The sequence below is a fragment of the Hemitrygon akajei genome, chromosome 5, assembly GCF_048418815.1.
Source record: "Hemitrygon akajei chromosome 5, sHemAka1.3, whole genome shotgun sequence".
Lineage (NCBI taxonomy): Eukaryota > Metazoa > Chordata > Chondrichthyes > Myliobatiformes > Dasyatidae > Hemitrygon > Hemitrygon akajei.
This window is the reverse complement of record NC_133128.1, coordinates 139,170,563-139,195,808: the sequence shown is the minus strand read 5'-3', so window position 1 is coordinate 139,195,808 and position 25,246 is coordinate 139,170,563. Positions and strand designations below refer to the sequence as shown.

At 42.8% G+C, this 25,246-nt stretch overlaps 1 protein-coding gene across 1 annotated transcript; it reads right to left on the bottom strand.

The window, feature by feature from the left end:
• Window positions 1-22,653: 22,653 nt before the first annotated feature.
• gbx2 (gastrulation brain homeobox 2) lies at window positions 22,654-25,246 on the bottom strand. The gene is made up of 2 exons (XM_073046645.1): window positions 24,476-25,246; window positions 22,654-23,807 (listed from the first exon to the last, which is right to left on the bottom strand). Exons 1-2 carry the CDS (start codon window positions 24,993-24,995, stop codon window positions 23,281-23,283), a joined length of 1,047 nt encoding a protein of 348 aa, XP_072902746.1. The 5' UTR covers window positions 24,996-25,246; the 3' UTR covers window positions 22,654-23,280.

Here is a 25,246-nt window from a genome sequence, read left to right as displayed (position 1 = left end):
GTCACCTTCCTATCAGCTTGAAGCAGTCTGGCCATTCTCCGAACTCTCTCATTAACAAGGTGATTTCACTCTCAGAACTATCACTCACTGGATGTATTTTGTATTCTCTGTAAACTCTAGAGACTGCTGTGCATGAAAATCCCAGGAGATCAGCAGATTCTGGGATATTCAAACCACCCTGTCTGGCACCAATAATCATTCCACAGTCCAAGTCACTTAGATCCCACTTCTATCCCATTCTGATGTTTGGTCTGGACCTCTTGACCATGTCTGCATGCGTTTATGCATTGAGTTGCTGCTACGTGATTGGCTGATTAGATATTGGCATTAACTAATAAAGTGGCCACCGAGTGTATGTGTGGGGTGTCCATAAGTTGGGAGTTCCTAGTCCAAAAAGGATTTGCAGTTAATCTGTGTTAGAGCAAATTACTTGGCTGGATTTCAACATCTCGTCAAACATCTCTTCATTGGTGTTTGCAGAAGCTTTCTGTGCTTGAGTTACCAGTTTCTATTACAGTTTACTATGTACTGAATCTCCTGAGATGCAAAGCCTTGAGAGATCCTGAAGTGAGAACTGTGATATAAATCTTGTCTATAAATATAAATTATGAATTTCAATCTAACGGAAAGTGCTGCCAAAAATTTAACATCATTGGGTAATGACAGGGAAGAGCACATGCATATATAACATACAAATTTCAGATATGTTCTGCCAAGATGCAAAACCAATAATCTGATTAGAAAGACAGCACAGAAACTTCTCTTGATTAGGATTTGGGTTTGCTGGAATATGATGGCGTAATATTACTGACAGTAACTAAATAATGGTACAGAATGATTAAAGAGAAAAGAAATTAGCTTTATTTATCACACGCAGATCAAACCATACAGTGAAATATATCATTTACATCTGAGGATCGTGTTGGGGTCTGCCGGCAAGTGTTGCAACACTTCCAGCACCAGTATAGCACAACCACAACTCACTAACCCTCGCCTGTACATCTTTGGAATATGGGAGGTGCTCACCAGGAGAACATACAAATTCCTTACGGACAATGGCGGGAGTTAAACCCCAACCCCAAAACTTTACTGGTACAGTAAAGTGATTACACTAATCACTATGCTACTGTGCTATACTTCAATACTGCAGGGATGTGGGAAAGTGTGCAGTATATAACTCCTATTGTAACCTTGCCTTTAGAGTCATAGGGTCATAGAGCGTTCAGCCCACCTCCCAGTTGCACTGATCCCCTTATATTTTCCCCAAATTCCCACCACTTCCTCCTGCCCCAAATTCCACCACTCACCTACACACCAAGGGCAATTTGCAGATGCTTAACCCGCCAGCCTGCATATCTTTGGGATGTGAGTAGCAATTTGTTTAAATTCATGACACAGGTTGCACGTGCAAACACCATATAGTCAGAAATGAACTAGTGAGGGAACGGCTGTGCCAGGAGCCCACTGTGATGCCCTTTGCCAAGTCTTGAAACTAAATGCCCAGCACCAGGAAACAAGGTCTAAACCCATTCCCAAGCTGTCCATTTTATTGGGCTCTGCGGTGTTGAGACCAGGAATAAAGACCATAAAACATTGGAACAGAATTAGGCCTTTGAGTCTACTCCACTATTCCATCATAGCCGATTTATTATCCCTCTCAACCACATTACCACATTCTCCTGCCTTCTCCCCATAGTCTATGATGTCCTTACTAGTCGAAAACCTATTAACCTCCACTTTAAATATACCCAATGGCTTGACCTCTACAGCTGTCTGTGGCAATGAACTTCACACATTCATCACAATCTGGCTGAAGAAATTCCTCCTCATCTCTGTCTACTGTAATATCCTTCTATCTGGAGCTATGCCCTCCAGTCCTAGACCACTCCCCCCCCCCACCCATAGGAAACATCTTCTCCACGTCCATTCTATCATGGTTGACGTTCAGCTGAATATTATAACAATAATTCTGAGAGTACTATCATAGTCTACTGAACTGTATTATTAATAATCCTATCAACTGTATCATTGTTAGCCTTCTTCAATAGTCAGTCCTCAAAATATGAGATTTAATCCTTTCATAATACTGTACAATGATCAATTATTGTCTGAATACTGCTATGGATAATGGTCTGAATCCTCTTACAGTCAGTCCTCTGAAGACTATTTATCAATGTTCCACTAAAAGTCTCTAAAATCATGTTGTAACATCTCACCATCGTCTGTCACTGAAGTCAGCCCTCTATTCCTTCTGACACTTCAATACTCAAATCTCTCTTGCCACTGCAGCAAATTATCTGAATATTTTTAGATAATACAAAATATACCATAGTTCATTCTCATAATACTACTATAGTTAGTCCTTCAACTATGGCATTAAACATTTAATAAAATGATTGTCATAGGTTGCCTTACTGGCCCAACTACTACCATAATGTGGTCACAATTCAATTTATAGATCGCTATAGCAGAGAAACAGGTCCTTAAGCCCATTGGGCTGTGCCAAACTGTTATTCTGCCTAGTCCTATCAACCCACACCTGGACCATACCCCTCCCATCCATGTACTTAGCAAACATCTCTTTAATATTGCAATCGAATACACATTCAACAGTTTTGCTGGCAGCTCATTCCACACTTGTACCACCCTCTGAGTAAAGAAGTTACCCTCAGGTTCCTTGTAAAATATTTCACCTTTCACCCATAACCTATGACCTTTAGTTCTCATCTCACCCAAACCCATTGGCCAGTTTGCATTTACCATATCTATATCCCTCATGATTTTGTGTCCAGTGACTGTAGGCCACAGTAACAGCCTGAAAGGTGCAAGTGTTGCCTCAAAAATCTTTGTTCTGATCTCCCCTCCCAAGAGCAGGAGCTGATACCAGAAGGGCTGGATGAGGAGAGGAAGAACTAAATACAGAAATGGAATCCTGAATGGATCACAGAGTTTGGCCTGTTCTCCTTGGAGCTCTCTATCACTTTACTTGGAATGGTGTGACATGCTACATAGGACCATAAGACCATTAAGACACAGCAGCAGAAATAGGCCAGTTGGCCCATTGAGTCTGCTCCGTCATTCCAACATGGCTGATTTATTATCCTTCTCAACCTCAACATCAACTGCTTATTCCTCTGCATAAATGCTGCCTGACTTGCTGAGTTCCTCCAGCATTTTGTGTATGGATTTCCAGCATCTGCAGAATCTCTTGTGATTGTGCTGCATATTGAACTACGCAGACCAGGTTGGTCCCACTGAGGTAGATTATATTGCTCCGGCTCTTTTGAGAATATTTAGTCCCCCGGGTAGGGACTTGAGTTGGTTGCATGAGTGACTGCAGGCCCTCCATACCTTGGGACTTCTTCCACCTGCTACACGCTCTTACAAACTGGTCAAAAGGTGGATCAGATGGCTTTTGATTGAAGACTTCACCCAGGACAGTACAATGGTGCAGCTAGCGGAACTGCCGCCTACCAGCACAAGAAATCGGAGTCCCTCCTGACCTTGGCAGCTGCCCACGTGGAGTTTGCATGTTCTCCCTGTGACTGTGTGGGATTCCTCTGGATGCGCTGGTTTCCAGTTGTGCAACTTGTTGTTGAACTTGCCTAAGGACCATTCGAAACACGTAGAAAAGCCCAAGGTTTTTAGTGTTTTTATATATGATTCCCTACTTATTATTGAGGCAGATCACTGTTCCTTCATCATCCCAGGTACCGGTCCTGGAGCTGCTTTCTTATGGACGTCAAGTACTGAGCCGGTGAGAATCCAAATAAAAGCCATTCCCCATTCAGGAGCAATTCAGCACAGATCAGGTCACAAAACTAGCAGTGTGATTCTTTTTTATGTGGGTGCCTCAGTAAATACAACCAGTGAGATTTATATTAACAATCTACCCTTTCACAGATAGATCACTTGAAGTATAGCCTCTATCAAAAGATTGGTTTGTTTTTGTGCTGTGTGTTCCATATAAATCTATGTAACTATAACACTTCCATAAAAAAAACGTTCAACAGTAATACCATCACAAAGATCTGAAACAGATGACCAAGAAATACAAACGCCGGAAACAAGATATATTGCACGTAAAGAAAGAATCGTCATTCTTACTTATCAGTTTGATAATGCAGTGTATTTAATGTTTACAAAGAGTGTAATGATATATGTTTAGAATAATTACTCTTTTCATTAGATATTGAAGAAAGTGCTATTGTTTACTTCACATCTCCGGCCCGTGACACTAAATGAAATAAATGAAGAATGATGTGTCTGTAAAATACAGCAAAAATTTCCATGAAATCCACGGGGCTCTAATTATAACTCATTGGGTAATTTTATTGTTAATCAGATTACCCTAAGGATGCCAATAGCGGACATTGAAACCTCCCCGGAATCCTTATTATAACACGTCCCACTGGGATGCACAAAGGGACAGCAGAATATCTTTCCTGAGACTTTTGTTCAGTAGGCTGCACAGACTCGCCGGTAATCTGATTGCCTGCAAATTAAGAGTTTCTTATCTAATCCTTCCTTCCCTGGCCAGGCCATGCATGCAGTTACATATGACAGGGCAATTGAACTCCTTGCTTTACAACATCCAATACTGGATTTAACTTTTGCTGGGACAAAGTAGGGCCCGTTCTCCTCAAGAAAGCAGAAATAAAGACTTGCATTTGAGCAGCACTTCTAACAACCTGAGGCTGTCACAACACATTTACAACTAATGAGTTACTTTCTGTTGTGCTAAAATGCTACACAACAAGCTCCCGCCAATAGAAATGTGATAGTAACATAATCATTTTATTTTGTGGCGAGCGTAGATTAAAACTGGCCAAGCAGCAGGGATAACCGCTGGGAGATACTCTGCTCAGCAGGGATAACCCCACTGCTCTTCTTGCGATAAAGAGGTGGGATTTATTTTGACTTTGTATCCAGACAGGTCCTCAGTTAAAGACCTCACCCCCAATGGCATTTCTTGTGGAGTGGCATTCCCACTGTCCTGCACCCGAGATGTGTTTTATCCTGCATTTGTCCCATTTGCAGAGTGTGCTCTGCATCAGTTTGGATTCTGCTGTGCTCCACAGAGATGCATTTTAAATTGTTTTTATTTCAGATTTATTTATCACAGGAACATGGAAGCATACAGTGAAATGTGTTATTTGCATTAACACCCAAAGCTCTGCTGGGGACTGCCTGCAAGTGTCACCACACATTCCAGCACCAATATAGCAGGCCAACAATGTTCCACAGAACAATACAGGCGGCAACAATGACACAACAGCAGCAAAACAAGCCCCTTTCCCATCTCTCCCACTCACCCATTCACCCTGGTAGTGCGATCCCTTGAGGTGAATATGATGTTCTCCAAAGGGGTTGTTCTCTTAATGGAGAGTGGAGTGTGTGACTTTGTTTAAGGCGGGGAGGCTGCTGCACGGGCATGTACCACATGGTCCTTGACAAAATCGGGGTCCAAACGCATGGAATGCAAGATGACTGGGGACCCTTCCTCTGGCTTCACTGCCATTGTCATCAGCTTCTGCCAGCTCCCCCACTGAGGTCTTGATTGGATCCCTCTTTGCCTGGAACTTCCCCCTTCACCTTATTGCCGTGAGTGACCCTATCAGGAGCTAAGCTCCAAACGGCATCGCTCTCACGAGTCTCTCCACCACGACAAGGTGACAATCATTGGAGAAGACTCGCGTCTTTCCTGATTTGGATTGTTATTTTATTTCTAATTGCTAGATCTCACTACTTACTTGTGGGTTCACAGTGTTGAATTTTCATTATCACCTGGTTAAGCAATTAGCTTTCATCATCAGGGTGGCCATTTTATATTGCTTGTTCATTTTATTTAGCATTAGAAGCACTTGATAGAAGTTGAAGGAATTTCAATCAATATTTAAATCTGTCTTTCATTAGAATGCTGAGAAGTACACCAGCACTTTGCACACTGTAACGTGTTGATGAACAAGAAAACTGCCTTCAACTAAACTAAACCGGGAATGAAGTTATTGAGAAAACAGGGAGAACTCTTGAGCAAAGGCAGAATACTTACAAACCCACCAAGGCAGCCCACCAATCAATGTTTTGTGGAAAACCCATCATAAGTTTAAAAAAAAGTAACACAAGGATGTCCATATACCGTTGAGATATTCAGATCAGGAAACTTTGGATGATATTCCGGATCTGACCTCACAGGATGGATATTTTACAGGTAGATCTGCCCCCCCCCGCCCCCCAGGGCTAATGTTTCCTCTCCCAGTTGCCTGCCATTGACTTCCACCTGATTCGAGAAACAGACCATTCGAACATATGAAGCCACTTTATTAAATACACCTGTACACCACCAGCTCATTAATGCAAATATCTAATCTAATCAGCCAATCATGTGGCAGCAGCTCAATGCATAAAAGCATGCAGACATGGCCATGTAGTTCAGTTGTTGTTCAGACCAAACATCAGAATGGGGAAGATATGTGGTCTAAGTGACTTTGACCGTGGGCCAGCAGGGTGGTTTGAGTATCTCAGAAACTGCTGATCTCCTGGGACTTTCATGCAAAACGTTCTCTAGAGTTTACAGAAAATGGTGCGAGAAAAACACCCAGTGAGTGGCATTTCTGGGGACGAGCATGCCCTGTTAATGAGAGCGATCAGAGGAGAATGGCCAGACTGGTTCAAGCTGACAGGAAGATGACAATATCTCAAATAGCCGTGTGTTCCAACAGTGGTGTGCAGAAGGACATCTCTGAACGCACAACTCAACTTGTAGTGTGCACAGGCTACAGCAGAAGAGGACCATGGGTATACACTCAGAGGCCACATTATTAGATATAGGACGTGTGTAGTAAAGTACCAGTGTTTGTATATCCAGTTTAAAATTGGTGACTTCAAGGGGGAGAGGAGAGTGGAGTTTGAGTTGTCCTCAGGACACTTGAACAGACCCTGCAGCTAGCTCCTCAGCTTATATTCTGGTGCCGACTCTCCCACTGTCTTCGAGATGTGCTGGAGGTGATTATCTGATGGAGACCAGTGTTCAGTGCTTAAGCGGACAATTCAGTCCTCAACAAAAATTTGGGAACTTTGCAACAACAGGGTAAGTTATCCCAAAGTGTTTAAATCAGACTAAATTTGACAGCGAGCCATTAGAGTCCAGGAATATTTGTAAAGGAGAGCTAGGGAGGACATTCAGAGCCTAGAATCATGGCAGTAATGACATGGGTCAGCAGTGACAATTATAAAAAGCAATAGCCTGCCCACTTCTTACTGACTTCAGTGACACAACATGCTTCCCACAGTCTTTGCTCCCTAAGTGGAAGCTTCAGCCGGACCAGACCTGCCCTCTCCCCTGAGCCCTCGAGGCATCTTTGCCACCTATCACATCCAGTCCTCGGCTGCGATGGGGCAATCGTAGCTAAGCGCCTGTGCAGTTGCAAACTCAGCAACACTCATGAAATTGCTTCATAGTTAATCAATAAAGCACTTTGAGGTGTTTATGCATCATGACACATTAGAATCATCAATATTAATATTATAATTTGATGCACATCGGTCTGATAATGAAAAAGTCAGAACTGCAGTCTCTCAAAACGGGTCAGAGGCACATTGTCTTTGTCAACAAGTTGCTCAGGCTCTTGTGTGTGTCCCTATTCATGGCACAACTCCACTATCAGTTTATTTCATGAGGTGACAGCAGTATAATGACAGGAATACATCAATTACAAGCAGTTACAATTACTCCAGGAGCTGTTAGCATCCCCTCAGTTGACTGAAAGAGACAAGATCCACTTTGAAAAGCTTCTAAATCATATATCATTGGGTTTTGCATATCTCAACCTTCCTATAACATTTCAGGCATTTTGAGCGGTCCTTTGTACAGTGATTAAAATTAAACATGATCCCATACTGGGTGTTTCAATAAAGGAAATCATTGCCCCTGTAGGAGAGTGGATAAGCAAAGGATTTGGATTTAAGGTCACTGGCAAAACAAGCAGATGGAACAGGACCAGGATATTTTAAATTATTAAGCCATGATCTTATTTTATATATAAGGTTTATTTATTTTTAATTCATTTTGTGAGCTTCATTGGTTATTATCTGGCAGAACTGGGTACTTGTAGTAAATTAAAAGAAGCTATTGCATCAGATTTCAATTTCAACTACAAATTGTAACTAAATTGGGAATGTCAATAAATAAGACCTGGCTGCTCCAAATTACACATTGCTGCCCAGTTCACCTTTTGGCTGCCCCACTTTAAAAAGTTTAAGTATATTGTCAAGTAGGAATTTGGGCTACATTCAGTGGGTAAGCCTGAAAAATTCTAGCTCTAGTTATAATCAATGAAATAAGATGAGGGACCTTGCGGAGTATAAGATAGGATTAGTCTAACTGAGTACTTGTTGGTCTGCGTGGTGGCCAGAATGCCTGTTTCCACACCTATGACTCTAAATAGAAAGCAGTCACAGAGCCAGCATGGACACAAGAGGTCTGTGCTGTATTATGGTAAAATAAAATCATTATTCTTCAAATTATGTTTTAGTAATTTTTTTTTAACCAGGTTCTGTCATCCATCCAAGCCCGTACCTTTCCAAAGTACCCATCATCCTGACCCACCTGCCATAGAAGATGATCATCTCCTCTCCATTACCTGGCCATTTGGAAATCCTGATGACTCGGTGTCACTGAGCGGTAGCATTACTCCAACAAGACCATCTTAATTTAGTACGTTTGCAGTGTCTGCCAGGATCTCTGAATGGCGACTTCCCATCCCCACATCAACCTGTCTGTCCGTGGCCTCCTCAACTGTCACGATGAAGCCAAATGCAGGTTGGAGGTTAATTGGCCTGTCCTGGACCCAAGTACAAGGAAGATGTTCCCACAATCTATGGACTCACTTTCAGTGACTCTTAACATTTATTTTTATTATTATTTCTTTCTTTGTATACTTGCACAGCTTTTTGTCTTTTGCAGCACACTGGTTGAAGGCCCATTGGTATGGTCTTTCATTGATTCTATTATTGTTATTATTCAATTATGGATTTATGGAGTATGCCTGCAAGAAAATGAATTTCGAGGTAGTATATAGTAACATATATGTACTTTGATAAATTTACTTTGAACTTTGAACTAGCTTCTTTACTTTCTTGGAACATTAAAGAGGTCATGAAACATGTCACCAAGTATTCTTACAGATTTCTACAGACATACTGTTGTAAATATCCTGACTGGTTGCTGCATGGTTTTGTATGGCAGGAATGTAAGACTCTGCAAAGTGTAGCAGGCTCAGCCCAGTACATCATAGGCATATCTCTCCCCACTGGACAACAATTTTTTTTCAAAAGTGTTGCTTCCTCAAAATTTCTTTCTGTTTGTGATAGACTGCTTGAAGATGAACACAAATATAATTTCAGAATACTTGTATCACGTAGGAATTTGGAGAAACAACAAATTAACTTTTATTGAATATAATGTGTTTAATTGCATAATGGTGCTGATGTTTTGCAATAGTTCAACTAAGTTAAAACATTTTGTAAATGATTTTCATTTGACTCAGTGTCTGAGGCTTCTCACTATGTGTCCAACAAAAATTTGCCAGCATTGATGGATTCCAGTTGCCCTGGTATCTTTGCTCCATGACTGCAATGTCCTGGTGAAACCTTTCACCATGCTCATCACTGACAGCACCACGATTTGCAGGGAAGAAGTCCAAATGGGAATGCAGAAAATGAATCCTTAGTGACATGTTGCATTTCATGGTTTTGTATGCTTGAAGAATGCTTTCAACCAGCTGCATGTAGTTTGGTGCTCTGTAGATGCTGAGAAAAATTTCAACAACTTCCTTGAATGCCTTCCATGTGATTTTCTCCGGTCCCACTAGAAATTCTTCAAATTGCCCGTCATTGATGACCTGTTTGATTTGTGGACCAACAAAAATTCTTTCCTTAATCTTGGCATCAGTTATTGTGGGAAGCATCTGTCTCAAATATCAAAATCCTTCATAGAAATGTTTGTGTCTAGTGATAGCAAGTTCCATCCTTACAGTCCCTGAACCCAATAATTATTACTAAAACCTGTCCTGCCATGCAGCAGCCACGCTGCCTAAGCATGCCCAAGCATGCCTGGACAAGATAGGAAACTTTCCAGCTTACATTGCAGGCAACATTTTAATTGACTTATTGAATTTAATTGAATTATGAATTGAAATAATAAACATAAATGTATTTAAAATGGAGCATGATAGGGAAATTTCATGGTGATTTTCATGATCAGTAGCCCAAAATTCATAAGATACACCTAAAGGTATTCAGGAAGCAAAATCTTTGTTGTCCAGTGTAGTTGTCTCTTTGAGGTAGCTACAGGAGGAGCTGCCTCAGGAGTCAACATCCACCATCTGGACCATGTCATTTTCTTACAGCTACCACTGGGCAGGAGATACCTGACCACCACACCACCAGGTTCAAGAAGAGTTACTTCCCTTAAACCATTCAGTTCTTGAACCAACCTGAAAAACCCTAATCACTGCCTCAGTATAACAATACTCTGGTTACTTTGACTACTTGCACTACAATTAACATTTTGTTTTATTCTCATTGAAGTTTTTGTTGCAAAAATGATATTTGTTTTTCTTGTGAATGGTGTTTATCTGTCGCTATGTGCCTGTGATGCTGCTGCTAGTTTTTCAATGCATACAGTACATGTAATATAGTGCATATGACAATAAAGTATCTGACAACAAACTCAACTTTGACTGTATGATTATACTAGTACATTTATCAGTGAGTACAATGGCTCAGGAAACACAACAGACCTGTCTTCAGAACTAACACTAATTCTAGACTGAAAGCCCACAGAGCTCTAATGTTTTGCACTTTGTAAGATAAACAAGGTCCTTTAAGGTTGTTATAGCTGGGGGAGATATTGGAGATAAGCTCCCACTACATATTGATTGCCTCCCCTGATGTGCGTCTCCGTCTCAAATAGCCTCTGACAAACAAGTCCACCTCCTGGCCTTCTCATGGTGGATCAATTTCTACGAGCGGGAGGAGGGGCAAGGGCTGGTTACTGATGCCTTAAAACCAGTTGTTTTGAGCAGATGGAGCTCGCCATCCGAGGTTGGTAGCTCACCTAGGAGAAGGAAAACTCTCATTTCAAACTTTCACTGCCTCGCAGCCATGCCCTCTCGGGGAAGGCTTCAGGAGTAAACCAGGTGCAAAAATCCAGAGCTGGAGTCCCTAAGGAAGTCCAACGTTGGGTTCAATGCTGACTGCCAGACTGTATTAGTCTCTGCCATTCCTTTGGATTCATCAGGTGCATGAAGAGGGGGAGACTGCTGCGTGGGCAACAACTTGCTCTCCATATTGTACTGCTCGTGTTTGCATAACGTGTAGACAGCTGGGATGCAATACCCATGGCTGAACCCAACCAGCAGAGGGCCAGTCAAGATAAGCAAGGGTACAACATGTTCACTGTGAATAATCTTGACATATAATCTCATTCTCTGCTGATGTTAGCTAATGGTATACAGGCCTTTGAACTGGGTGCATTGGATGCCCGTACACAAGAGCTCCTTTGGTCTTTGCAGCTTCGTGAAGCAGTTGGTGAATATTCTACCCAAAAATTAGTAAGTCTAAATGTACAGCGGAGAACTTGTCTGTGTTGTATTTCACTTCTAAAATATATGCCATAAGTGCTTAGATATTTCTGGCAGTAATGTTACCTGAAACACTCATGCATATGTGTCCATAATGCATTGGAGGGTTGTGACTAGTGGTGTTCCACTAGGATCAGTTCTGGGACCTCTACTTTTTGTCATTTTCATTAACGACCTGGATGTGGGGGTAAAAGGGTGGGTTGGCAAATTTGCAGATGACACAAAGGTTGGTGGTGTTGTAGATAGTGTAGAGGATTGTCGAAGATTGTAGAGAGACATTGATAGGATGCAGAAGTGGGCTGAGAAGTGGCAGATGGAGTTCAACCCGGAGAAGTGTGAGGTGGTACACTTTGGAAGGACAAACTCCAAGGCAGAGTACAAAGTAAATGGCAGTGTAAATTGACAGTAACAAAGTAAATTGGTAGTGTGGAGGAGCAGACGGATCTGGGGGTACATGTCCACAGATCCCTGAAAGTTGCCTCAAAGGTAGATAGGGTAGTTAAGAAAGCTTATGGGGCATTAGCTTTCATAAGTTGAGGGATAGAGTTTAAGAGTTGTGAAGTAATGATGCAGCTCTACAAAACTCTGGTTAGGCCACACTTGGAGTACTGTGTCCAGTTCTGGTTGCCTCACTATAGGAAGGATGTGGAGGCATTGGAAAGGGTACAGAGGAGATTTACCAGGATGCTGCCTGATTTAGAGAGTGTGCATTGTGATCAAAGATTAAGGGAGCTAGGGCTTTACTCTCTGGAGAGAAGGAGGATGAGAGGAGACATGATAGAGGTATACAAGATATTAAGAGGAATAGATAGAGTGGATAGCCAGCGCCTCTTCCCCAGGGCACCACTGCTCAGTACAAGAGGACATGGCTTTAAGGTAAGGGGAGGGAAGTTCAAGGGGGCTATTAGAGGAAGGTTTTTTACTCAGAGAGTGGTTGGTGCGTGGAATGCACTGCCTGAGTCAGTGGTGGAGGCAGATACACTAGTGAAGTTCAAGAGACTACTAGACAGGTATATGGAGGAATTTAAGGTGGAGGGTTATATGGGAGACAGGGTTTAAGGGTCGGCACAACATTGTGGGCCGAAGGGCCTGTACTGTGCTGTACTATTCTATGTTTCTATAATCGTGATCTGAAAGAAATTGGTCCTGAACAGTCCAGGCTGCATCATCGCCTGGAATGGAGGCGCTAATGGGCAAAGGTCAAAAGAAGCTGCAGAGGGCTGTCGACACAGGCAGCTGCATCATGGACACTGCTTCCCAACCATCGATGACACCTTCAAGAGGTAGTGCCTCAAGAAGACGACATCCTTGATTGAGGACCCTCATCATCTATGATAGATAGATAGATAGATAGATAGATAGATAGATAGATAGATAGATAGATAGATAGATAGATAGATACTTTATTCATCCCCATGGGGAAATTCAACTTTTTTTCCAATGTACAACAAGTGTATGGGACATTGGAAAAAAAGTTGAATTTCCCCATGGGGATGAATAAAGTATCTATCTATCTATCTATCTATCTATCTATCTATCTATCTATCTATCTATCTATCTATCTATCTATCTATCTATCATCCGGGACAAGCCCTCTCCTCAATACTACCATCAGGGAGGAGGTACAGGAGCTGGAAGATGCACACTCAATGTTTTAGGAGAAGATTCGACCCCTCCACCATCAGATTTGTGAATGGTCCGTCAACATTACCTCACTATTCCTCTTTAGAACTATTTGTTTAGTTTATTTCTTATTGTTAACTTTTTTTTTGTCTTGCGCTGTACTGCTGCCACAAAACAACAAGCTTCACATTATATATCAGTGATAATAAACTTGATTCTGATTCCCTTTCTGAGTGGTTCCACCCATAGACCCTCCTCACACGGACCCACAAAATCCACACTAGCTAGAGCAGATCTTCTAACATAACCTCCTCAATTAAACCGTCTCCAACCTAGTCACAACACAATCCCACCTGGGCTTAAGCTGTAATTGCTTAAATCTAAAAATATATTTTATTGGTGATTTAATGTTGAGTTGATGCTAGTTTGTTTTAATTTGTTATCAGTTTTCATTGCAGGATTAGTGGCCAGTTGCTACCAGAATTTACTGACGATTTAATTAAGAGTTAGTATTTGGTTTTATTGGTGATTTAACAATGAGTTAATTAACATTGAAGTTTGTTTTTAAAAAATTTCTGTGTTGTGAATTACTGCAGATTTCTACAGATTTAGTGGTGAGCTTGTGTAGTATTTTTATTGGTAATGTGCTGGTTTAATTGATTTCAGTCTTTTTTTGCATTAGTTTCTGTTGTTTCTAAGTTTTGAGCTGACATTAATATTCAGATTGTATCTGATTTATTGGCTGCTTAGTGCTGGAATATTATTGAGTTTGCTGGAGATTTTGTGTTTCTATAGAATTGGTTTAATGAGTGGTTTAATTATTACTGTATATACACTGTATCTCTCATCTGCTGCACTCAATTTCTGTGGCCAGCCTCTGTCTTTCTGGTCTTCATGCCTGTTTCTTCGTGCTTCCTCAGAAGAGCTTGGACAGCACATCCTGAAACTCCTGTCTGCCGCTAAATTTCTGCTTGGGAGAGACCTTACTGATGCAGGATGGCCACCCTGTGTCTCGTCTCTATCTTCACTCTTGTCATGATGTAAGAGTTGATGATTTGAGGGTTAAACTGTCACATCTGCCACATCCTCACCTTTCGGTTGCTCCTTTGCCCGGTTTGATTCCTTCTACACCCATTTCTGTTTCAGTTAACCAGTTTCGTCCATTCAACTCGTTATGCCATTGATCATTAGCACTTGTTATCTTTGTTTAATCCTGCACTGGCCATATATCTACAAAGCAATCAAGTTTTTATTTAAAAGTGGTCTATTATGCTATTTTCTTTAATAAAATACACAAATGTCTCTAGCGTTTAATTTTTTTGGAAATAGATGTTTGGTATCTGTAGTTGAGTGCTGTTTGTGGGATAGTGGTGAGTTAGATCTAGGTTGGATGGATATTTGTATATTCATGTTAAGCTACAGGGTCAACCACAGAATTAGAGATAGTGTTCAACATTGTGCTGCAATGTCCTGTGTTCTATGTACACTGTGGTCCTTCCACTGCCGCTGCTGTACAAAAAGGCCCAGCTCTCTTCTCTTCCTGACCCATCTCTTGCCTGGAGACAGCTTCTGAAGCCACTAAAGTTACAGTAACTCTGGCTGACACCAGAGGCCCTGCAGGTGCTAGAAACACAGCACAATGCTGCCTAACCCGCTGAGTTCCTCCAGCAATTTGTTTATGTTGCTGTTAATTCTGGCTGAACATCCAGGACTGTGTTTCCTTCACAAAGAAAAATTATGGAATTTGAGGGCCAGAGAGGAAAATGTAGGCACATACTATGTACAGAGCGCCTTGCACGGCTACTGACTGGGTATGACAGCGCTCTGCTGTTTTGTTGCCCAAGCAGGTGATACAAGAACAAGGGATCTCATGGTAAAGTTGGCACAAGGCCATTGGGAGTAATTGAGAAGTTAGCACAAGACCCTTGGCTCCATGGTCGGTAGAGCATAGCACTTGGCTGTCCACCCAGTAGCCGAAAAGCTCCAATGTTCAAGGACAGGGTTAGGGAATCAAAAGATCCGAGGGCAACGCAATGGAGAAATGGGTTTGCTGTGTTAACCTTTTCAGCTCCGACTGCGGTTCCCGACAATTGCAACAACTTGTTCATATCTTAAGAGGCATGGCGGTCTTGTCTGCTCGGCATCGTGTTTGGAGAGGACATGCATATAATCTGTTGGCAGCGCAGTGACGGTTACCAGTGCGGCTGGAAAGTTTTACAGGAGGCAACTCTGCTGCAGACTTCCTGAACTTCGTTCCCTTTATAAGCGTCACGCCGGGGCCCCTGATCCGATTCACTGCAGCTCAATGACTGAGTCAACAATAAAGCAAGAGGTTTTTTTTAAACCAAAAAGTGAGTTTGCAGATCGGGCGTGGAACATCATCCACATTGATCCCAGCTATTAATGGGGATCAGTTTAGTGTAATCTCGCTTTATCCATTGTAATTCAGGCAGCGGCTCGCATTCTCGCAGCCGCCGAACTAGAGGGGGGGGGGGGTCTTAAACAAGTGGCGGTCACATCACAAAACGCGGCGCTGTCAGCGAGACAAAGGCAGTGGGATTGCATCAAGTGTCCTAAAGCCGATTAGGGTTTATGCACTACCGGGAAGGGAAGGGCGGGGAGGGGGTGGGGGATCCAGGGACCAAAGGAGAGAGAGATCAGCTCTGACACCGCCCGGTAGTCCTGTGCGTGATTGGACTTGTGCATTCCTTTAGAAGCCGGCCACATTCACGGTGTGCCTTGAAGACCACTTTCCCAGTCCCGTAGACAAGGAGCTGGGCGCATACTGGGGGGGGGGGGGGTTCCGAGCTGATGTTCCATATTTACAGCTCATCTTGTTGTTGGGACGTCCCCGTGTTGAGGTCGATGGGCAGGGTCCCTCCTGAAGGGGCAGGTGCGTTGGCTGGGATACCCATCGCCTGCCTTGGGAGCCGAGACCATCACCCCACCTTCACTTTACACATCGGGGCTTCGGCCGGACTCATCCTTCATCAGCCACTGTCTACTTTTGTTAGTGTGCTACAGTGACTGTAGTCTACTTAGCCGTGCACAGAATTAGCGGGTAGTGGTCATATCCGGAACAGCGTAGATCAGTAGTATTACACATCTGTAAAAAAAAGCTCAGTGTTCTCAAGGAATAGTTTCCATGGGCGAAGATGTGTCTGTTTACGGCCACTGTACACGTAACAATCAATCTACATCAGTAACATCGTTCACTTATGGAAATACGTGTGTACATGGAACAATTACAGCAGTTGTACACGTGTAACAACCAATGTACATTTCGAACAAGCAGAGTACACCTGTTCCAGTCAGTGTCCACCTGTACCAGTCAGGATCCGCCTGTACTGTTTAGAATACACCTGTTCCAATTGGTGTCTATTTATATCAGCCAGGGCACACCTGTTTCAGTCAGAATCTACCTGTACCAGTCAGGGCCACTCGTACCAGTTAGAGGACACCTGTTTCAATCAGAGCCCGCCTGTTCAAGTCAGAGTTCACTTGTACTACCTGTACTAGTCAGTGTACGTTTGTTCAAATCATGTCCATCTGTACTACTGCACAGTTAAAATAATTTACATCAGTAATAGGATAATCTGAGGGTACCTTTACTGTAAGTAAAGCCAGTCCGTCCGTAAGAACCGGTGTACATATTTAAAATAATGTCTCATAACAACGAGTTGCATTGGTAACAATGTTTGCACATCGGTAATAGTTGGTGTACATTTCATAACCCTGAACATCGGTAACTTTCAGCGTCTAATGAGTGATAAAAGTACATTCGTAACACTTAGATTCAGAATAATCATTAACTGTGCGGATCAGTTGTAGTCAATGAAACACGGGGTGTAATTCAATAATAATAACAGTGGCAGTGTTCGTCTGTGAGCGTCAATCTCCACAGCACTGGATCGGTAACGGTCAATATGCGTTAGAGTGAAGATACATTTGTGGCGATTCGGGTCGCAATGAGGCAGAGTCATCTGCACAGGTAATTTCAATCTTTAACAATTAGGGTAGGTCCAAGGAGTCTGTCAGCATTAATGATAGCGAGTGAAACAGTCACTAGTTGTCTGTAACAGGCAAAGTGTGTGTTGTAGTACCCAGGGACAGACACTGGCATTCTGCGTCACCAGTAACCGTCATCACCCTCAGCACAACCCTGTGTTTCTATTGGTTACGAAACAGGCCATTCGGCCCACACATCCTTCTTTAGTCTCATTGTGTTTTCTGGTAAAAATTCTGCATACCTTACGTTTAATTTGTTTACATTTCTCGAGAAAAGCTGCTTATATGATGCTGTATGCCTGGGATGCAGCTGCAAGTAAGTTTTTCTTTGCATGAATGTACCTACATATGCAAATCAACTTTGCTCTTTGATCTTGGATCCTTGTCAGGGTTTATGTTGAATTTCACCCAACCACCCATTTCTCTCTTATGTCCAGATTCCCTAAAAATGGGTCTATTACTTCCACCTCACTTGCTTCTTGTGCCAGTTAATTCCGTATTCTCAGCACTCCCTGAAGAAAGTTATAACTCCGCAGTTTCTTATTCGCACATTCACTTTGATTTTCAATACAGCGGAGACTTCTGAATCTCCCTTCTTAATTTTAACCATCTCACCAATACAAAGTCGCGCCGATTTCCTTACTGCACTGTTCTGGATTATTGATCTAGAAACTCGAGTTCGAGTCCCATCACGGCAGCTGGGGAATTTAGATCCAAGTGATGAAATAATCCCTCCCCCCACCTTTTTTAAACACCAGACGCGACGTAACGATCATTCAGTTCGGCGGCAAATGGAGGTGGGAAATGAATGTCCGCCGCATACGGGAATGAACAGAATAAATCATTTTAACATACACGTTCAACAGCTCCGTGTCCTCTATACCTTTTGAGTAAAAGGATGCTGGATTTGTGTGCTACGCTCCCAGCCGCGAACTGAACACAACCTCACTGATTTTCAATGTCTTCCCTTTAGAAACGAGGGACTGTGTGCGGCTTGCTTTCCCACTTAACTTGGTTAATGCTTATATCTCGTTATATTTCGTGATCTGTGTATAACTGCTGTATTTCCTAACCAACTTCTTAAAATAATTGGTGCTAATGCTGCACAACGTTTGCTCCAAAATATCGCACTTCAGGAGTAAGTGAAAGGAATGGCGTCTCCACAGAGATGAAAACCAAAGTTAGGCTGTAATTCACCACTAAAATGACATCCAACAATTCACATCTGAAAGCTCCGTGCGCAGCTCTTTGGCCTTAAGAGCGTGTAATCATTTCAGATTAAATACAATCAAATTCTTGCATCCTTTTTTTTTGACTGGAGCAAAAATCAAACATTAACTCGCTCCTCATTCCGTGCAGCTACTGATATTGGGCGGATGATGATAACTGATGAGTTTACATTTCGAATGGAGAGGGGATTAAAACCTCACACAATGACCTCGTCAGTTTACCTGATAAACCGCTCCGGTACCAAGAGAAGTTTCACAAACACTGTAGTTCTGTTTCTCTGCGACCCTATCTGCTCCGGAGTTGTCTATCTTGAAATAAATACTTTTTTGGGGTATTGATCGTAAATGAAAAACGTTCTGTTATCTCCAACCTGATCATTATAAACCTTGAGCATTATGATTTGACAGGTTCCGAGTTTACGAATTGACTGTCTGCTGGCTAAACGAATCTTTTAAAACAGAACAGCGACTTTGCCGTGTAAGAGAATTGGCGAGAGAATCCGCACTTCACACAGAATGCTAGAGAAACTCAGCAAGTCAGGCAGTTTCTATGGAATGGAACAAATAGTTGAACTTTCAGGTTGAGACCCTACATCAGGACCTGGTGAAGGGTCCCGGCCCGAAACGTCGACTGTTTATTAATTTCCATCGAAGCTGTCTGACCTGCTGAGTTCCTCCAGCATTTTGTGTGTGTTGCTCTGCATTTCCAGCATCTGCAGAACCTCTTGTGTTTTAAATTAGCACTTGATCGTATGGCTACGAGGGTTTTAAACAGTGGGTGCGTTTTGTAGTTCAGCAGCTTAAAGAGTTGTAAAGTTAGCTTGTCAAAGAATCACACTGTTCCACGTGGGTTTCCAGATGTAGAAAGCCAGCTTCGGTTTTATGGTCATTCGAGGATAGTACAGTCGCTTGGTGCATACGCGAAGCAATGTGAGGCGAAGAACGGGTCTCTATTATTACTCATCTAATGGGTTTTTATTACCTTCTATCTCTCTTCATTTTAACAGCGAATATCACCCGCACATATATTAAAACTCCCTCGCAACGCACCCGGCTATGCCAAGACAGAGCTAGACATCTTCTATTAACCCCTGGCCACACTGCATGGGCATTTTCAATTAACTCTAGAGTTTTGTTAATGAATGAAGACCAGACTGTCATGATATCCAATTATGAAGACCCGGTTTTACTTTGAGAAAGTTATAATTTAGAAAACAATCAAACAACTCTTCCCCGTGTCCGCTGCGTAATGTTATCACCAGGAGCACTTCGCAATGATCAAGTACTTTCTCCGGGTTGTTTGATGGTTTTCGCTGCTCCGACGTCGCAGCGAAACACAGGCGGTGTTTTGAAATGCGGTGCGTTGCGGGAGAACAGCAGACCGCCGTTCTTCCGGTTAATTGGAGAAGGAATATCCCTGAAGTTAGTTTCCGCTCCTTGTGCCATCTGACAATTTGGGAGATGCAGGGTCAACTTTCCTGTTGGGGGGTGGGGGGAGGGGCGAGAAGACAGAAAGACGAGCGACACTACATAGTGCTTCCAGTCATCATTACCCTGGCACTATTAAACCAGGGAATGTCAACACAAACAGCGCGACATGATTTTGATAAAATGATGCACAGTACAAATTTTGGATAACATTCTTGTGGACAATTCTAATGTAAATATTCCCGCCTTTGCTTTCCTTTGAAAAGGCTGCTTTTTTTCTCTCGCAGCTTTAAGTTCCCCACTAACATCAAGCATTCTTGGGCTTTGTCATGCCGGTTTAACTAAACCCCATTTCTTCTCCATATTCAGAAGACGGAGCGCAATTTCCTTTTTGATATTATGTAAATTCTTTGACTCCGTATTTTAAGTCTTTGTTTGTATCTTCCTCAATGCAGATAAGAGCACTTCCAAACACAGCACGGAGTAATAAGGGAGTTTGGGAAACTCGCTTGTCTGCAACGACGGAATTGACAAACTAGCCCTGTACGATTGAAATGAAGCATGAATCTGCATTTTCAGTTCCCAAGTCATGGTTACAGATAACTATTCTAGACCATGTTCAGTCTCTAATTATTGACACCAACCCAATAGTCCCAGTTAATGAGGTAATTGTGATATAATTGGAGATTAATAAACCCCTTTAAACTGACCAGTGATTCTGTGATCGGACGGTAATTCCTTTCACAGAAAGGAAATCTGGGGAGCTGGGGATATTGTGTTAACTATGCGAACAGAATTAACTCCACTATTAATTATGTGTTATTAATATCTATACCTCCATCAAAGTAGTTCAGTTATCCGATGCATTCTCCAGTGCTGGCATTTCTGGGCAGAATTCTGACTTTTAACAATAAAACAAATAGACTCTCGCAGCCCCCGCCTCGATGTGTTGAATGTGAGTGTGCGAGTTATTGAAGGGGGAGGTGAAATAACCAGCTCGGAGCTCTATTCGTCTGAGAAAGCATCGCGGGCCAGTAACTATTAGGACGAGCTATTCTTTAGACTCCCATCAAAATTAATCATTGGGACTTAATTTTAAGCGCAGACAAGTTGCTGTTAATTTAGTGCAGCGTGTATGAGATGTAATGAAAAGCGAGGTGCTAGCCATCTCTCCTGGGGCCCATTAATCACTGGGCTGCGACGGTCGGGGTTGATTACAATTTGCAAAAAAATTCATTAAAAGCCATGGCGATTGACAATTTTTATCTCTCCCTGCGATCTGACTCATTAGGCAGCCAAATTAAAGCGCTGATGATGGCAATGGTGACAGCGATCAAATGCCTAGTTGTTTATCTTGTACTCGCTACATCCTGTCGTGTATCGTTTATTTGGGGTCAGGGTCAGCCACAATACAACACTGTCACTGTCGCCACTAACATTTTGGAGGGAGGTGGAGCTGGGGGAGGGGTGCAGAGACGACTTTGTTTTTTTGTGGTAGGAGGGAATTAGATGATATGTGGCCAGGGTAAATTATCTGCCATCAATCGTTTTGACCTTCTGTAAGGGTTGATTTAGTTACAGGGGGCATCAGGAACACCGGCGGATCTTTGCCAACTGTTCGCCGGAGTTTTTTGTACGTCCTTTATAAAATCGATTTGTAGGTAATATTTTCTCAGCAAAAAGAAGTGAAACAGGATGAACTTCCCGAGGGGGTATTTACATCGGCACAGTTCCAACACTCGTTCCCCCTCGTTCACCAGCTCTTGTGAACGGAATTCTCAGCGAGGAGCAATCCTTAAACTGCATTGGTAATCATCCCTAACGTGGTTTCATGCGCGCAACTGGCAGTTTATTTTTAAACTCTCATTATATCTTTTTTGCCCATCCAAATAGCCGGCAGGCTAAACTCTTGTGACAATTCGCCCAGCTTGTCATGAAATTCCCAGTTGTTGTACACAACGATGAGATTTTAAATTATAAGGATTGTTACAACTGGCTCTCATTCTCAATTAGTCTTAATTTTAATGCTGTTCCGAATGTTTCTCTGACAAATCGCACCGATTTTAGTTTGGGGATTAAATCCTTACAGATCGGGCCCATTGGCGAATACTTGGGTCTTTTAAAAGTATCTTAGATCTTATTTATTCGGTCACAGAAAGCTAGATGCTTTCGGGGAAGTAGTTAAAGGTGCCGATAGAATGGATTTTGGAATTATTTTCTTATTAATTATAGATTATGTATTAATTAGTATAATCCCTTCAAAATAGTTCAGCTAACCGGAGTGTTCTCAAGTCTTGACACTCATTTGCATCTTTGCAGAGTTTGTTCTGTAAATTTAAATATTAAATTCGTACTGCTCTTGTAGTTAAATAACTTAAAGCGGGTAGAGGTTCGTTGTTACCGGGCAGTAAATTCACACCCATATCAGATCGATTTGATCGCCAGCACATTAACAACCCGTGATTCCGGCGAAACTTTCTAATTGTCCGGAGATCAGTAAAGTCCGCTCTCCCGAGTCGGGGCGTTCACATTTCTTTTTTTTAATTTCAGCTTCAAAATTTCACTTTAAATCAGCATCTCACTACAATGTACCAGATTACCACTCCCCCCCCCCCACCGCACCCTTCACTTTACCAAAGAATATACCTCGAATGTTTAACCTTTAGTAACGCAAAACTTAGCAAGGGCTGATTGATATTTTTTTATGGAACCAACGCTCGGTTTTATTCACAAAGCATTTTTGTACGTTTTTGGGAGAATTTTCATCATTTATAAGAAATTTGCTACAATTATTTTCCAAAAAGAAAACGTAAAATAAATTAACAACATCATTTCATATAGTCACACTCGTCTTTTTTTTCCTCCTTTAAAAATGAACTGCAATTTCAAAAGCGAATTACGCCGAAAAAAATATATATTAACAAAAAGATCTATCACAACGACCGTGTCCTCATGAACATTTAAAAATGACATTAAATAGCAATATTTCACGGAATTTACCTTTTGGCATATGATGAAACAATGCAAAGTGGTCTAAACACCAATGGAAGATGGATTTAATGTGAATCTTAGTATCGCGGTCTCTTTCTCTCCTGGCATGTAGACGTTCGCGATATTCCCAGTGCACACGTTTTGGTCCACGAAACAGTTAAATACCGTATAGAGTTGATGCATTTTCTCAGTTCTTATATACAAACAAAGCATAATTATTTATTTATAATAAATAGGGGTCTGTCTGTTGTAAGTCTTGGGTTTTTTACCCGGGAAGTTAGTTTGTTTCTCTCTGTGTATATGTGCGTGTGTGCGCGCGCTCTGCCCCTAATCTCGCCTCGTTGGAAAGTTTTGTCTCAGGGTCTGGGCTGCTCCAGTTGCTGATGCTGGCTTCTGATCGCAAATCTACTGACGTGCACTGGGATTGGCACCACGATTTTGGGGTTCCTGGACGGTTCTCCCGACTTGGAGTTGGCGTTGCCCGCCTTCACCCGTTTCCACTTGGCCCTGCGGTTCTGAAACCAGATTTTGACCTGCACTTCGCTCAGTTTGAGGGCGTGAGCGATCTGAGATCTCTCGGTCAGCGAGAGATACTTCTTGCAGTGAAATTCCTTCTCCAGTTCCAGCAGCTGTTCGCTGGTGAAGGCTGTTCTCCTCCTCCGGTTCTTGCCTGTTGCTGTATTTGTTGGGGTGGTAGTGTGGTGGCTGTGTTCCTCCAGGCCGACGCCGCTCTCCTCTCCCTTGTGAGCAGCCTGGGATGTGATGTTCTCATCAGAGCTATAATCGAGATCACTGTCCATGGAAAAACTCTCATCTTTGCTTTTGGGTTCTTCGTCCACCTTTGATTCTGCTTTTTCTTGTGTCCTGTTAGTCGTGACGGCACCTGGAGGGAAAGAGAGAGGGGGGAAAATACAACATAATTTGACATTTCAAACTTATCAATAATCTATGTGCCTAATTAGATTACAACTAATTATTTAAACTTAATTCTTTTCTCTAAACTTCAGAACACTGTTTTGTTATTCATCATTTTCACTTATCTTTTTAAAATGAAGAGCTATTTGCGATCACATTTTTCAAAAAATGTATCGGAATTAATTAAAGACACGCTGATAAAATGGTTCAGAATAACTGTCTGAATTTCTAGAGTTCGGGTCAATTCAAAGACGCACTAGTTCATATGTTAATAACACGGCCCGAACTACAGTGAGGCAAGATGCAAAATTTCCAAAGGCTATTTATCCCGCATCTCTGTTTAATTTTGCAAATTCCTCCGAGATAGCGTGTCCGCTCTCTTTCAACTGTAACTCGTGTTAGTGGCGCATAACAATGTGTAAGTTTTGTTTCAAAGCTCGCTGTTTCACTGATGGAACCCAGGACGGGAGAATGCAGTCGGCATGTTTTGTAATGCACCCGATTGAACTTAAAATCAGTGAAACTCTGAATGCACGGAGGCTTTCCATCATGGAGGCTGTTATTAATAAACGGCGACCGTGAACAATTCTGCGCTTTTGCCGGTGACAGTATTCTTTTACGCAACGATGATCTTACCTATAACTGCGTGCACGGCTTCGGACACCGGGAAAGACAGAGCCGGGGTGTCCTTACACAGAAACGCTTTGGTTTCTTCTCCCTCCTGTTGCACCCCGCCTTCAGCCTTGTCCAGGGTCACCAGAGTCTGCATGAACTTCCTGGCCGGCTCCTGGTTGGGGGAAGACGGGAAGCTGCGGCTGCCTTCGCCCGTGCCCGGTAACGTGGCCATGAGGGTGGTGACGGCCATCCCCTGGCCCAGGCTGGTGCAGAAGCCGTTGGAGAGAGAGCCGGTCAGGTTGCTCACTTGGTGGTGGTGAGGACTTGGCACGGCGTGGAGGTTGTGCTGCAGAGAAGGCTGTGGAAGGGCTGGCGGGGGCAGGACAACCGGTCTGTAGGGCATAAACATAGGGTAGCCGGTGTAGACGAAGTGACCGGGACTGGGCTGAGGACTGGTGCCTATCAGGGAGTCTATGCTGAAGGCGGTGCCGGTTCCCAATGGTCGCTGCATCACAGTCAACGGGCTGAAGTCGGCGCACATACAAGCGAAGGGTGCCCAGATGCGGCGAGGCTAGTCAAGAAGGACGGGCAAGAGCTGAGCAAGTCCAAGGTGCAAAGACTCAAGTCAGTAGCCCGATGGTCCGAGGCTCCGATTTCCCCTGGATATCATCGCTCTCCGGGATCCGGGGGCTCCTTCAAGATCCGAGTGTGAAATAGGCTCTGGTTGGGGGGGGTTTCGCAGCCAGGGGTCACATCCATCAAAGCTTCAAATTACGCTCCGCTTTTTCTCAT